Below are 12,537 nucleotides of genomic sequence, written 5' to 3' on the forward strand. Positions count from 1 at the left end.
TGAGTTATGATGCAGAGCTGATGTTTATCCAGGTGGCCACTGAACATTTCAGGCTTTAAAAGTGAAATTAGGCAGGATCTGTCTCTTGTTTAAGTAACCATTGTAGCTGTGGGTCATCTCTGAGTCACAAGCTCTTTGAGTCATGAGTTTAGTTTCTTGTCTTTGGTTTCTGGTTTTTTGTTTGACCAGCAATGGTATGGGTATTTGGATAAAGAAACTTGTATTCAGTGGTACAAGTAAGTGAATTTTCTCATTTACAGTAAGTACAATTAAGGTACCGCTCTAGAGAATTTCAATATCATGCTATTTAATTGCTGACCATCCTCACTAGTGTCTTTAAAAACACTATATATTGCAAAACATCTTTGTATTACTTTCTTTTTTACAGAGGGTTATTGCTACTTTTACATAAGGAACAGCCTGTTTTTTTTCTCTGACTACATTCTTCTTTAAACTCACATACTCAGCTTGTTTCATTATTTGTTAAAAAAGGTGTATCCTAACGTTCAACAACATCCGCTGTCATTATTATCTTGTCACAGTGTTACACTGTCATTGTCTCGCACACACACAAGAGCTTAAAAAGGCGCTGATGACGAGGGACACATCGGCCCTCTAGACTAGGCTCATTTACAACTACAGGGGACAAATAGTCTACTTGAGTTCAGCAATAGACCCTGTGCAATATTTAGCTAAATCTTTTGTTTATCATTGTTGGAGAGCGTTAATGTTGATGACTGAGCTTGAGGCAACGTGGGAAAGAAAAGGCAGAGTAACCAGTGAACTGCAGTGGAGCATTGAACCCTTTTAGTCACTAGATGTCAGTATGAATGATTTTAAAATCATCACTATCACATCATAATAAGATGATAAGTATAAGCAGCCAAAGAAGCCCAGACCAGAACTTATGTGCTATTTATTATATACGTTTCTCTTCCCTCTAGAAGAATCTAGAGGAATCAGAATCTAATTATGGAGTAACAGGCATATAAAGAAAAATCCTGCTTTTTCTTCTTCTTCTTCTTCTTCTTCCTCTGGAAGCATTTCTTTCAATGTTTCCATGATCACATAGTCTGCATCAGTGTGTCACTGTTCACACTTGGATGTAAAGGCATCTGGCTGTAGATTTTCACCTCTGTGAGAAGGGCTCAAAGTAAATACTGTGGGAAATTCTTGCTGACGGTCTTGACACGACACACACACCTAATACCTTCTTCACAAGACAATGGATCTGAAGTTACATACATTTTCTTGTCATGTATTCGTTTTATTTGAAGTAACACCCCCACCCCTGAAGTGAAACAGTTTGCACAGTAACACCTCTCTGCACTGCTGTTTGGCTGTTTACACCAAATCCACACTGACTTCTGGAGCCACCAGGCATAGTTGGGAGACATACCCCCAGACACAGGCCTCATAGGGTGGAGGGCAATATTTGTCTTAATCTTAATCTTGACGCGTTCCAGCATCAGAGTTGTTGTTGTTTTCACATGAATCCGATTCTTGCACCTTATTTCAAGCAGACTCTGCAGGAAAATCACAGGTGGAACTAACAGCATTAACCGCGGCTCTGTGCCAGCAAGTAATGCCGTGCAGTGCAGCAGTTAATGACGCTGTTAGCTGCACCTGTACTTGACAAGTCACAATGACTGCTGTGAAAAATGTGTTAATATCGTTTTCCCCTTGTGCTACTGAAAAACAACGTAATGTCAGAGACAAATGTTTAGTTTTTTATTAAACAAAACAACAACAAAAAAACAGCAACATATCTCTTCGACCGCAATGAATACAAATCCATGTAGATGTAGATGCATCGTATTTATATTGGACAATGATATGAACATTTGTAATGTGACACATACTTTGCAGCTTATGAAGGCAGCGAAAACAAACTCGTGGCCTCGGGACAAATAAACGAACTTGACTGTGTAAATGTGTATCTTCAACAGAAGCAGGGAGAGAGAGTCAGAAAGTAAATGTATTGTGTTGTCACACCTTCCTACCTTTATTTAGTATGACTATGTGTTTACAGGCAGATTTCCACATGTTCATCCTATTTCTTAATGATGGATTTAACTGTACTCCTAGTGATAATCAGTGACTTGGACATTTTCTTGTATCCATCCCCTGACATTTTAAGAAGGGTTTTTTAGTCTTCATCATGAGTTTTTTTAACAATGACTTGCTCCCTCTGGCATTTTATTTATTATTGTACACCATTTCTTTAAATGAAACTATATTTGATAAGTAAAAAAGCTGCCAGTTAGAAAACTCACTAGGCCATAACCTTAGATATGTTGCCACTGGAACAATAACCTACAGTAGCAGTTTATTAAAAACACTTATTTCTGTCCACGTCTGCTGTCTAATAACTGTCGGCAAACCACTGCTCTTTCACAGGACTGCCTTTTCACGGACAGAGGAGGTTAAAAGGTTCAACCGATCTAATAAGCTGTGATAGTTTCTTCTATTTTAGACTCTCAAGATCACGTTCAGCGCTGTCAAAACAGTTTGCTATTTGTCAGTGGTGCGAATTCACAGATTCAACTTCACCACAGATAGTCAAAGGTGAATGTGACATAAAAAATTAGCACTGATTAATTTCACCTTATCGAGCACATCCTGTGATTGCAGCATTTGTGGAATGAATTGATTTTACCATCACACTTTTAAATCATTGTGTGACCTGGCTTCAAACCATGTGCAATAAACACTTCACCATCTCCACATGTAAATGCCGGATATCATTTGCAATATGGTAATTCACATAGTGGCTTAAAAGCTTTTCACACAGACATAAGGTAACATTATTCCACAAGCAGCATTAGAATTCCACTGAGCACAGTAGCCTGATGAAGACAGATTGTGGGTGTGTGTATTCTGTATTTGTTATAATACACAGAGCTTCAGTAGATTAAAACAGAGATCAAGATGGCCACATTAACATCTGTTTTGCTGACAGGAGAACAACAGCCCAGCCTTGACATTGACCTCTGCTGAGAGGTAAACTACCGACAAGTTCCTAAGTTTAAACTCTTACCTTTTATTTCCCCCTTGTTAACAAAAAAATGTCCTGTCCTACCTCACCCCTGGGGTCCTACAACTCTAAGACCTCCTCATTTATTCATACATGAACCCACTCCCCACCGTGACAGAAGATCGATATGTGCACAGAAAGAAATAGTTTCCCACCAGTGATGGACTTAGCGGCGTTGCACAGAAAGTGAGATGCTATTTTTACCATGAAATGTAAAGTGAATTTTGATGCCTCATGCTGCTAATGCACATGCAACATCATGAATTTAAATCAGGGCTCACCATATCTATCTATCTATCTATCTATCTATCTATCTATCTATCTATCTATCTATCTATCTATCTATCTATCTATGTTCATATTACAGTAAATATATATTATATTTTTGTCGCTACGAAATGTATGAGGTTCCCCCAGTCAGCAGTTGTAACAGGACAGAGATGGACAGGTGTTTTTGCTCAGTGAGGTAAATTTTATACAGTATCTCCCATTAACATTTATACATACATTAGTTACATACATACATACAGTACATGTCAGTGTCAGGAGTCCCGTTATTTTTCATGTCAAATCCCAGTCGTTTTAAAGGGTAAAACTGGTCAATTGCTGCCAGCAGTGTAACAGAAAGGACAGAGTATATGCTGAGGCTACACTGGTAAAACTTATGTCATCACAGAGTATCTGAAGAAAAGATTTGAAAAGGTGAGTGTGAAAACACCTATGAGTAGTGGAAGGGCCTGCAGACACGGGTACAGTAGAGGTACATTACAGGTACCTGTACAGTGATTATCAATATCACCTGCATCAGTATGTAAATGCACCAACGCAGGAGCTGCAGCGTCGTTTATAGTCACAGCTTCAGTCGTCTTCTATTCAACACTGATGTAGCTACAGATTTACATCGTTACTATAGGCGGCTGTATGTTTTTCCACTGTCCGCTGATATTTAATGAGGAGCAACAAGTACATTTCCTGCCACAGCTATGAGCCAACACTAGCCATTCTGTCAGCCAGGGGATCACAGACGTTTCTAAAAGCCTTCACGTGCCACACATGTACAAAGACCATGAGTCTGAAGTGTCACTGTGTAACTTTGTCATTAGCCCAGTTGGTAAACCAGAGGTTCATATCAACAAAAATCCAGTTTTCCGGTGCCAAATGTCCACCGATGGTTCACAACACTACATTTTTCTCCACTTCCTCCTTCTCTGTTTGTAAGGCCACAGAACTAAGCATGTAAATGCAGCACACCAGATGCCAAACTATTTGGGACCCTTCACATATAAAAGAACACAGAGTTTGAATTCTGGTTTAAAAAAAAGCAGTACAGCAGATGCTATTATTATACCGCATGTGCTACAGGTAATCATTTAATAATTCAAGTTCAACAGGTTGGTGTTGAAACTGATGAGAAGCCCCTTATCCCGTACAACAGCGTCGTCGTTTTGTTAGCCACTGTAGAAACAAGCACTCTAAAATCAAAGTCTGATTTAAGGATCTTGTCTCCGTTCTGATATGTCTCATGTCCTTCTATAGCGTGGTGGATGGAGGAAATCAGTTAGTCCACAGTGCAGTTCCATCTGTTTCGTCCCTCTGACATCCTTCACACATTTTGACCATTAATCCCTTCATCATAAAAATAAAGCCAGAGTTCTTTCTATTCTGTGAACCACCGAAGTGAAACTTCCAATCCAATTAGTTGGCAATGGTCACACATCGTCGTCGTCGTCATCATTCTGCCTCAGCCTCCTCTCATGGCTGTGTCCTCTCTGGCTCCCTCTTTGAGGAAACTGACCGACTGTATCCTGACAAAGCATGTACTGTTTCCAGATCTTCCGGAACGTAGTGCGAAATTTTTTAATGCGGAAAGCATAGACGATGGGGTTGACGGCCGAGTTGCCGTGGGTGAGGATGATAGCGATGTAAATGAGAAACACCGGCTTGTCACATGCAGGGCAGAAGAGGGTGATGCAGTTGAGGATGTGAAGTGGGAGCCAGCTGATTGCGAAGAGGAAAAGGACAAGAGCGAGGGACTTGGCCAGTTTGAGCTCTTTGCCAAAGTATCGTCTTGGGTCTGTGTGGCTTGCTGTCACCTACAGAGAGATAAAAGAGACGATCGTCAGCTCATAAATTTGTCTCATCGGTTCACAATAAGGCTGTTTTAATAATAGGTGGCCTTTAAATTACTACATGTCCATGTACAGTGATTAGATCCGTCCTACACGAAGTTGAAGTTCTCACCTTCTTGTTGAGCTGCTTGTGGATCATGTAGAAAATCTCCACATAGATGGCCAGCATGAGCAGCAGAGGAGGCAGCACACAGCCGAAGAAATTGAAATAGACCATGTAGTCCATGCTGATGACCGTCTCAAACTCACAGGTCACCAGGAGGTCATCGGTGATCATGGAGCCATTGTCACGGAGATGTTTAAGGTTATTCCATCCCAACATGGGTGTGAGCCCCACTATGATGGACACCAACCAGCACAACAACACAGCCGTGCCGGCTCGCCGAGGGGTCACCACCCGCTTATAGCTGCGGCAACAGGGGAGAAGACAAAGCGTTAAGAAGAAATAACAGTGGACAGACATAGAGAATGACAATATAATAGCAGGCAAAAGGCAAAGTCCAAAAAGAGGCAGGCTGGAAAGCTACGAATGGTGTGGCATGATAGACAATCAGGCAGAGAGCAAGTGGACATGGAGCAATATACTGTATTATTTTTATATACTGATTTACATTATTATTGTTGTTGTTGTTGTTGTTGTTGTTGTTGTTGTTGTTGTTGTTATATACTGATATACACTACTGCCAGTATTATGTAATCTTTGAAAAAAAATATACATGACGGATAAAATAACTGCAGTTTGTATTAACTGCATATTTGGTTATATGTTCAACCAATACAAAACCCAAATTGTTATCCGGGAGGTACCAAATAATATAGTGGAGTTTGTCTGTTAATCCCTATTATATCCCTATTGAGGAGTAACTAGCTAAAACATTTCTGCTGTTGAAAAGAGGAAAACTGCAGGAGGAAATGCTTAACTTTACTTGGTAAGTTAATACGATGTTATCAATCCTCTTACAATTACTGGGCAGGTCCACACAGTATTAGTCATTGTTGAGAGGATCCCTGTGGTCGGCTGCCGATTCTTAAATTCAACCTTTATTCAAACTGACTCAATCCGATGAATAGTGGCGAGCTAAGAAATCTCAGGAGCTTTTACTACTCTGCCCCCTCTGAATCAATCCAGCACATGCGATGCACATTTTTCTCTCCTCTTATCGTGCCTGCTTCCCGGCCAACCCTGCTAATGCTAATACAAACACAGAACCACACACACTGATGTATGTGCCGCAGCCTCCTTTGCTTTCTCTCGGTTGTCCTTGCCTCACGCGCTCTGTCATGTATCAGTGAGGCAGATGTAACACAAGACGAATGAATCAACGTCTGAAGAGACCCTGTCTGGAGCAAGTCTTCCCACGTGTGACGTCAGTCTTTATCTGTTTCTGCACACAGATCAGCTGTCCTTCTAACTAATAAAAAATTACTTTCTGAATATTTAACTGCTATGTTTCTATCTACACTTTCCTGTGGGATTTCGATCCTCATCTCGTCTCCCACCTGCAAATCCTGTCCTCCAGCCATGCACACCTGCCGTATCCGCTACGTTCTCAACTTGCAAATAGACCAACCTTATCACGAAAGCATGCTTCCAAACCTCCTCTGCTATAAAAAGCAATCAGTGCTTGTTTAAGTGTGTCCCTCAAGAGTGCCAGGGTTGGTTTAGGGAGGCGGACTCAATTTCTGATTCACATTATCACTTCCACCACGAGACAGTAGAAAACAATTCACTGGGGTTTGATATCTGAACTCAAGTCTCTGGCTAAAATGGTTCATCTCTGCTGTGGAAATACATTTTCTCAGATTTGTGAATCTATAAAACCTCCTTTTTGTTTTTCCTTTGTGGTGAAGCACCAGTGCTACTTTTTCTGCAGCTGATTTTAATTTTTAAAGAGAAATAGGACTTAGGAATACAGTTAAACTGATGCTGTTAGAGAAAAGTTAAACTCTAAACATTAAGACACAATATGTTTATATGACATACAAAGTTTTTTTATTTATCCGGTTTTAAAATTAGCCAGAAACCCACTGGCATTACGTTGCCACTACAGTACTTTAGCACACGTTCACTCTTTGATGACAGATGGACCAAATAAACCCTGGACAACACTGGAAAATAAGTCCAAGCTGGATTTTATATGATGCACACTATATTCTAAACTGTGTTGTGTCATTGTAGCTTGCCCAATGTCCTCTCAGTGGCAGAGTGCGGTGTGTGTGAAACTTTTGTCTGTGTGTGTGTGTGTGGAGAAATTATGCAATACATCAAGCAGCCACCATAAGCCTATTGACTAATCATGCATTCTCTGCCAGACTCTACAGTTGGTGAAGCAGGAAGACTTGTAAATGATGGCACAATCCACACTTTGAAAATTACAGATCAGCTCTCTTGCAACAGAAGCATCGCTTTCCACAATGATGCTGCACACGACCATTTCAGAATGGAAGAGGTGAGTATAAAACCACATGTAAGCTATGCCTGTAACAGACTTCACATTAAGCTCTGACCTGAAAACAAATGTCTCCCCTCAGAAATGAAATTCAACAGGTCTGAAAGTGTCAAATAGGTTTGTCCTTCTCTGAACCTCAAGCGAATATCAATCAATGGAAACAGAATAAAGTGAATTTTCTGCACATCATCACCCATCTACTCTATTTTAGGGGTGTGGTTTCCATCTCTGGTTCAAAATGTTTACAGCTGGCTTTTTAAAAATCATCTCAAATCAATACTGCAGCCTGACTCATTCATTCATCATCTGTTAGTTCTGCCTCAGTCATGAAACTCACAGGACTTGAAATAAATAAACAGTGAATGAATGATGAATAAGTGTCGGTGATGCTCTGTGTGAATAACAGGATCAGGTAAGTGAATGTCACACTGTCTTATAACCACTGACTTGATCACTGACACACTGACATTACAGTGATAGAGATGTTAAAGTAGACGACAGCAGCCTCACACGAACGTGTGTTTAACGCAATTAAAACGACCACACACGTCTTTACTCCGCGTATTACAGCTCCATTAGCCAATTGAAGATGTGAAGATGTGTGTGTGTGTGACCGTCTTTCTGGATGCCCTTGGTCCCAGGTCCGCGCTTTTCTCTACGTGAGACAAGATATTGGAAACTAGAGGAATTCACCTTTAGGCCTACCTCATGGGGATTTTGACTCTCAGATAGCGGTCGATGGCGATGGCCAGCAGCGCCAGGATTGAACTTTGCGTGAGGACGAGCACCGTGCAGGCGACCAGCAAGCAACTGTAGAAGTGGGTCTGGAGTCCGATGCTGATGGTTATGGCGAGCGGGATGACAAGAGCCCCGACCGCAATGTCAGCCAAGGCCAGGGAGACGATGAAGCAAAACGTGGTGTCTCTCAGAGACCGGTTAATACGCACAGCCCAGACCACCATCACGTTCCCGATGACCGAGGACATGGCGATCACCACCTCCATCCCGATGTAGAGGGCTTTCGACTGAGGCAGACCCGAAGTCATGATGGACGGAGGCTGAATGAACGCGCGCTCAGCGGAGATGCAGCCGAAACACGTCGAGGGAGTTCCCTGTTGGAGTTTTTGGGCACCGACTGAGACACCCCGACTTAGGCTTCATGTTTTATATCCCTCGGAAGCGGAGGTAGTGTCCGTGGCTCGGAGTGATTTCAGGATCCGGTCCGGGACAACGCGCCGTGCGCCACACGCAGAACTTCTCCATACGGTCCACGGCACAGAGTGTGAGAAAGAAGTGGCCCCCGCAGTCCTGAAGGATGAAGGACAGGTTAGGTAGGGGTGGGCAGATCGATCCCCAGAGTATCGATACTATCGATGCCAAGTTTTGATTTGAGTATTAGGACTGATGCCAAAGCTCCCTTCGCGCACAGGCGCTCTGTAAAGCCTCTTACAGCTAAAACACGGACCCTTCTCTAAGTTTTCTTCTACTAATAGTAGGTTTGCTCGTTTTGTTTCCGCAGCACCAGTGTATCCCGTTCAAACGCACCTACAAGCAAAACCTCCCACTTTTTCTAGGTGGGGTTTAAAACAAACGCACCCTCTCAGTGAGGCCAGAGACTCCAAACAGCTTCATGAGAGACAGTAGCTGTTAGATAACAACTTAAAGTGGGCTGCATTAGTCTGCTGTTTGTCATCTCTGAGTTCTGTTGCTTCTTTGTAATCTGTGTTTACCTGAAACTAATTATCTGTGTGGCAGATTTCTATTTCCATCACAGACAGCACATTACATTTACTCATTTGCCATGAAATCCTGCATCTAGCCAACCTATTTACCTCAGAATGCTTATGTCTTTTAGGTGTCCCATTCATTTATCAGTTCCCGTTCCCCCGAACATATGCCAGCCAGTCTCTCGCTTTGCTGTCACAAAGGTAAATAGATGTGTAAAGGATCAATAAAAGCAAATCATTGCACAAAGCACGCTAGTTAGTTTTGCTGTCCAACTTCACGCCCATTTGCTTTGACATCCACCTAACACCATCACTGACAACCTCTCCAACTCAAAGTGGTCACAGTTTTTGTTACCAGGCAGTTGCTCTCCACAGCAAAACATCAGGGCCTGATGAGGAATCCCTGGCTCCCACCCAATCGGTCCACGGGGTCCAGATGCTGGATCAACTACATTTTCCAGAAAGTCTTCAATTTTTCTTTAATTGGTAATATTCTAGTGGTATGAGTGGAATTTTGTGCAAGCAGAAAAAACCCTGTGACGGGCCAAGATCTTAGACAATCTAGGATATGTGAGAGCCACCATCTGCTCCCATCCATTTTCCAGGCAGGGCACAGTTAATCTCAAATAACACTATTGACTGTTGGATGACAGGTAGTGTTGTGGCAAGATGTTAGGGTAAAAAATGTATTGGTTCCATTAAGGCAATTGAGAAAACAAGGCGATTCTTAAACGTCCCACTTTTACTGAACCCACCCTACTGAACCAGGGACGAACACTGATAACTATATTAATGTTTTTCTGCTGTTTAGATGGGGTTTACATTAGTAATGTTTGTAGGTTCAGCATGAAAATGGGATCGGAAGAGAAAAACAAAATGCTGATTATACAGTCCAACTGTTCAGATTATGTTTGGGTTCATGTGGATTATTATCATCTGTATCAGTTTGTTGCAGGATTCATTTATTCAACATTACAGCACCATTTATTTTACCGCAACAGATCAATAAATTAAATAAAGAGAAAAGCCTCATGTTTGGAGTTATTGTAATTAAACTGTATTCAGCCCATCAATCCCGACATTTTCCTTTTCCTTATATAATTGTAAGGATCGCCCCGTGTTAGCCATCAGGTTGATGTTTTGTGATTTCACCCACCCTTAGTTCTTCGTAAACACAGACTTGGCTGTGTCACATATCTGCATGTTTGTGTTCTGCTCGTCGAACAGCTCTTTGACAAATGACTCATACTGTTTCCGTGCAGTGGCAGATTTTGCTCCATGTATGGTTAACATGCATTGTGGACTCCACGTGCCCTCTGCTCTGCTGCATTGTGTGAAGACCGAAGCCCCGCCCTCATGTGACCTTAACCAGCATCAGCACCTTTTCCATTACAGGACGTTATTAACGTGCATCCTGGAGCTTCCTATAACCTGAAGGTGGACAGTTTAGGTTTGCTTTTTCCACTGTGTCGTCTTTTCTCTTCTCCCTGTCGCTCACTGTTTACATGGGGGTGGGGCAGAGCTCCTCACACAACAGCACATTTAAGACATGTGGAGTCTACTACTAGTCCCTTAAAACTAAAATGTCCAGAGATTTCATCATTTAGACACATTTTTGTATCACAAAACTCACAATAGTGCGTCACACATGCAAAATGTGATTTTCCCCCCATTACTATGTATCCCGGATGTTCTCCCTCAATATGAAATACAAAGCTGCAGAGCTTTGAGAATGAAGGCAAATGCTCACATGCTTTGTGTTGGAGAGAGGCCGGAAAATAATACTGTATAACATCAGCTTGGTGTCGGAGGAAAACAGCAGGATTCAGCTGCAGAGAGATGATGAGGGAGAGAGAGAGAGAGGTGTGCACAGGCACACCTATGTAGATGCAAAAATACACATAGGAATTCTGGTTGACGGCACATGCAGTGCTCTCATTGTTAGTGTATTTGACTAAGTGCAGTTTTAAAAGAGACACCCTTTGGACAAGCTCACCATCTTCTCTCATCTGACAAGAATACAGATCAACACTGACAACCTGTTAACAGGTAGACAATGATGAATGTGGCCTCTTTGTCTCACCTTGACTACAGCAAATTCTTTCTTCTGAGAAAGATTTATGTTTGACTGTGTCCTCAATCATTCACTTTGTGTATTAGTCCTCTCTGACTTCCACCACTGTAAATGATAAAACCACTCCAGTCCAAACCAGTCAACAGTCACACACATACATTTACACACTCCAGTCACATTTACTTTGATGTTCTCACCTAGTTATTAGAAAGCTCTTGTTAATTAACTAAATACACAACATTTCATGCACGAGCTGGAAATTATATTGTAAGAGGGGGGTTGTAATGTTTTGGCTTTACAAACTATTTATGATTAAAAGAGCAGGAGGTTTATTGGATTAGTGCTAGAAAGCTTCATATTTTCCTCGTTAGGGGTCCTTTCATTTATTTCACGAGGTGGAGTGTGTATGATTCAATTTAGACTGTGCAGTTAATGTACACCGATGTTTCCTGGCTTCATGATAGTAAAGGTTTTAAAGTGTTTGTACATTGTTGGACCTCACTGGCTGGCTGCTGGTTTCTGTGTGCGCTTGTTGCGTATTCTCTGTGGTTTTCCTCCAGCAATCTAAAGACATGCAGATTAAGTGAATTGGTGACTTAAGATAACCCATGTTCGTGAATAAGGGCGTAGAATGGTCTGTTTCTCTGTGTCAGCCCTGTGATCGAGAGGCGACCAGCCTGAGGTACACCCTGACTCTTGCCCTGTGACTGCTCGGATTGGCCCCACTTTTAACCGGATAAGCTGTTTAGATGGATGGATGAAGCAATTTACCTTAATGCTTTCTGTAGCAATCCGTTCACTTTCTTGTGTACAGTATTATGTCTCCATTAGTAGGCCTAGTTGATTTATGGTGAAGCTCAACACTGTACAACATTAAAACTGGCCCAGTTATTTATTTTTTTTATTCTTTATTTTGTATTAAAGCAGCAGTTTTGGGTAAAACTATTTGTTAACAATATATCCAATATTTGTATAATAAATAGAACAACTACTAACCTATATGTTCACCTTTTTAAAGAATTTAAAGAATATATTAAGAAAAGATTCTTGAATTATACATTTAAAAGTGGTTTCATGCTTGGAGAACATTTTAAGGGTCAGTGATACAAAATCCAAATGC

General features: G+C 41.5%; 1 protein-coding gene across 1 annotated transcript; it reads right to left on the minus strand.

The window, feature by feature from the left end:
- Positions 1-1,775: 1,775 nt before the first annotated feature.
- On the minus strand, positions 1,776-9,526 carry LOC113155069 (adenosine receptor A1-like). Its single transcript, XM_026349568.1, has 3 exons — positions 8,322-9,526; positions 5,279-5,573; positions 1,776-5,130 (listed from the first exon to the last, which is right to left on the minus strand). Exons 1-3 carry the CDS (start codon positions 8,660-8,662, stop codon positions 4,747-4,749), a joined length of 1,020 nt encoding a protein of 339 aa, XP_026205353.1. The 5' UTR covers positions 8,663-9,526; the 3' UTR covers positions 1,776-4,746.
- Positions 9,527-12,537: the final 3,011 nt, after the last annotated feature.

The sequence above is a fragment of the Anabas testudineus genome, chromosome 5 (genome assembly GCF_900324465.2).
Source record: "Anabas testudineus chromosome 5, fAnaTes1.2, whole genome shotgun sequence".
NCBI lineage: Eukaryota > Metazoa > Chordata > Actinopteri > Anabantiformes > Anabantidae > Anabas > Anabas testudineus.

Coding starts and splice junctions, on each gene's coding strand:
- LOC113155069 (XM_026349568.1), bottom strand. CDS start 8,662: ATGACTTCGGGTCTGCCTCAGTCGAAAGCCCTCTACATCGGGATGGAG. Junction 5,574..8,321: donor AGAGTCAAAATCCCCATGAG/GTAGGCCTAAAG, acceptor CTGTTGCCGCAG/CTATAAGCGGGTGGTGACCC. Junction 5,131..5,278: donor ACAAGCAGCTCAACAAGAAG/GTGAGAACTTCA, acceptor ATCTCTCTGTAG/GTGACAGCAAGCCACACAGA.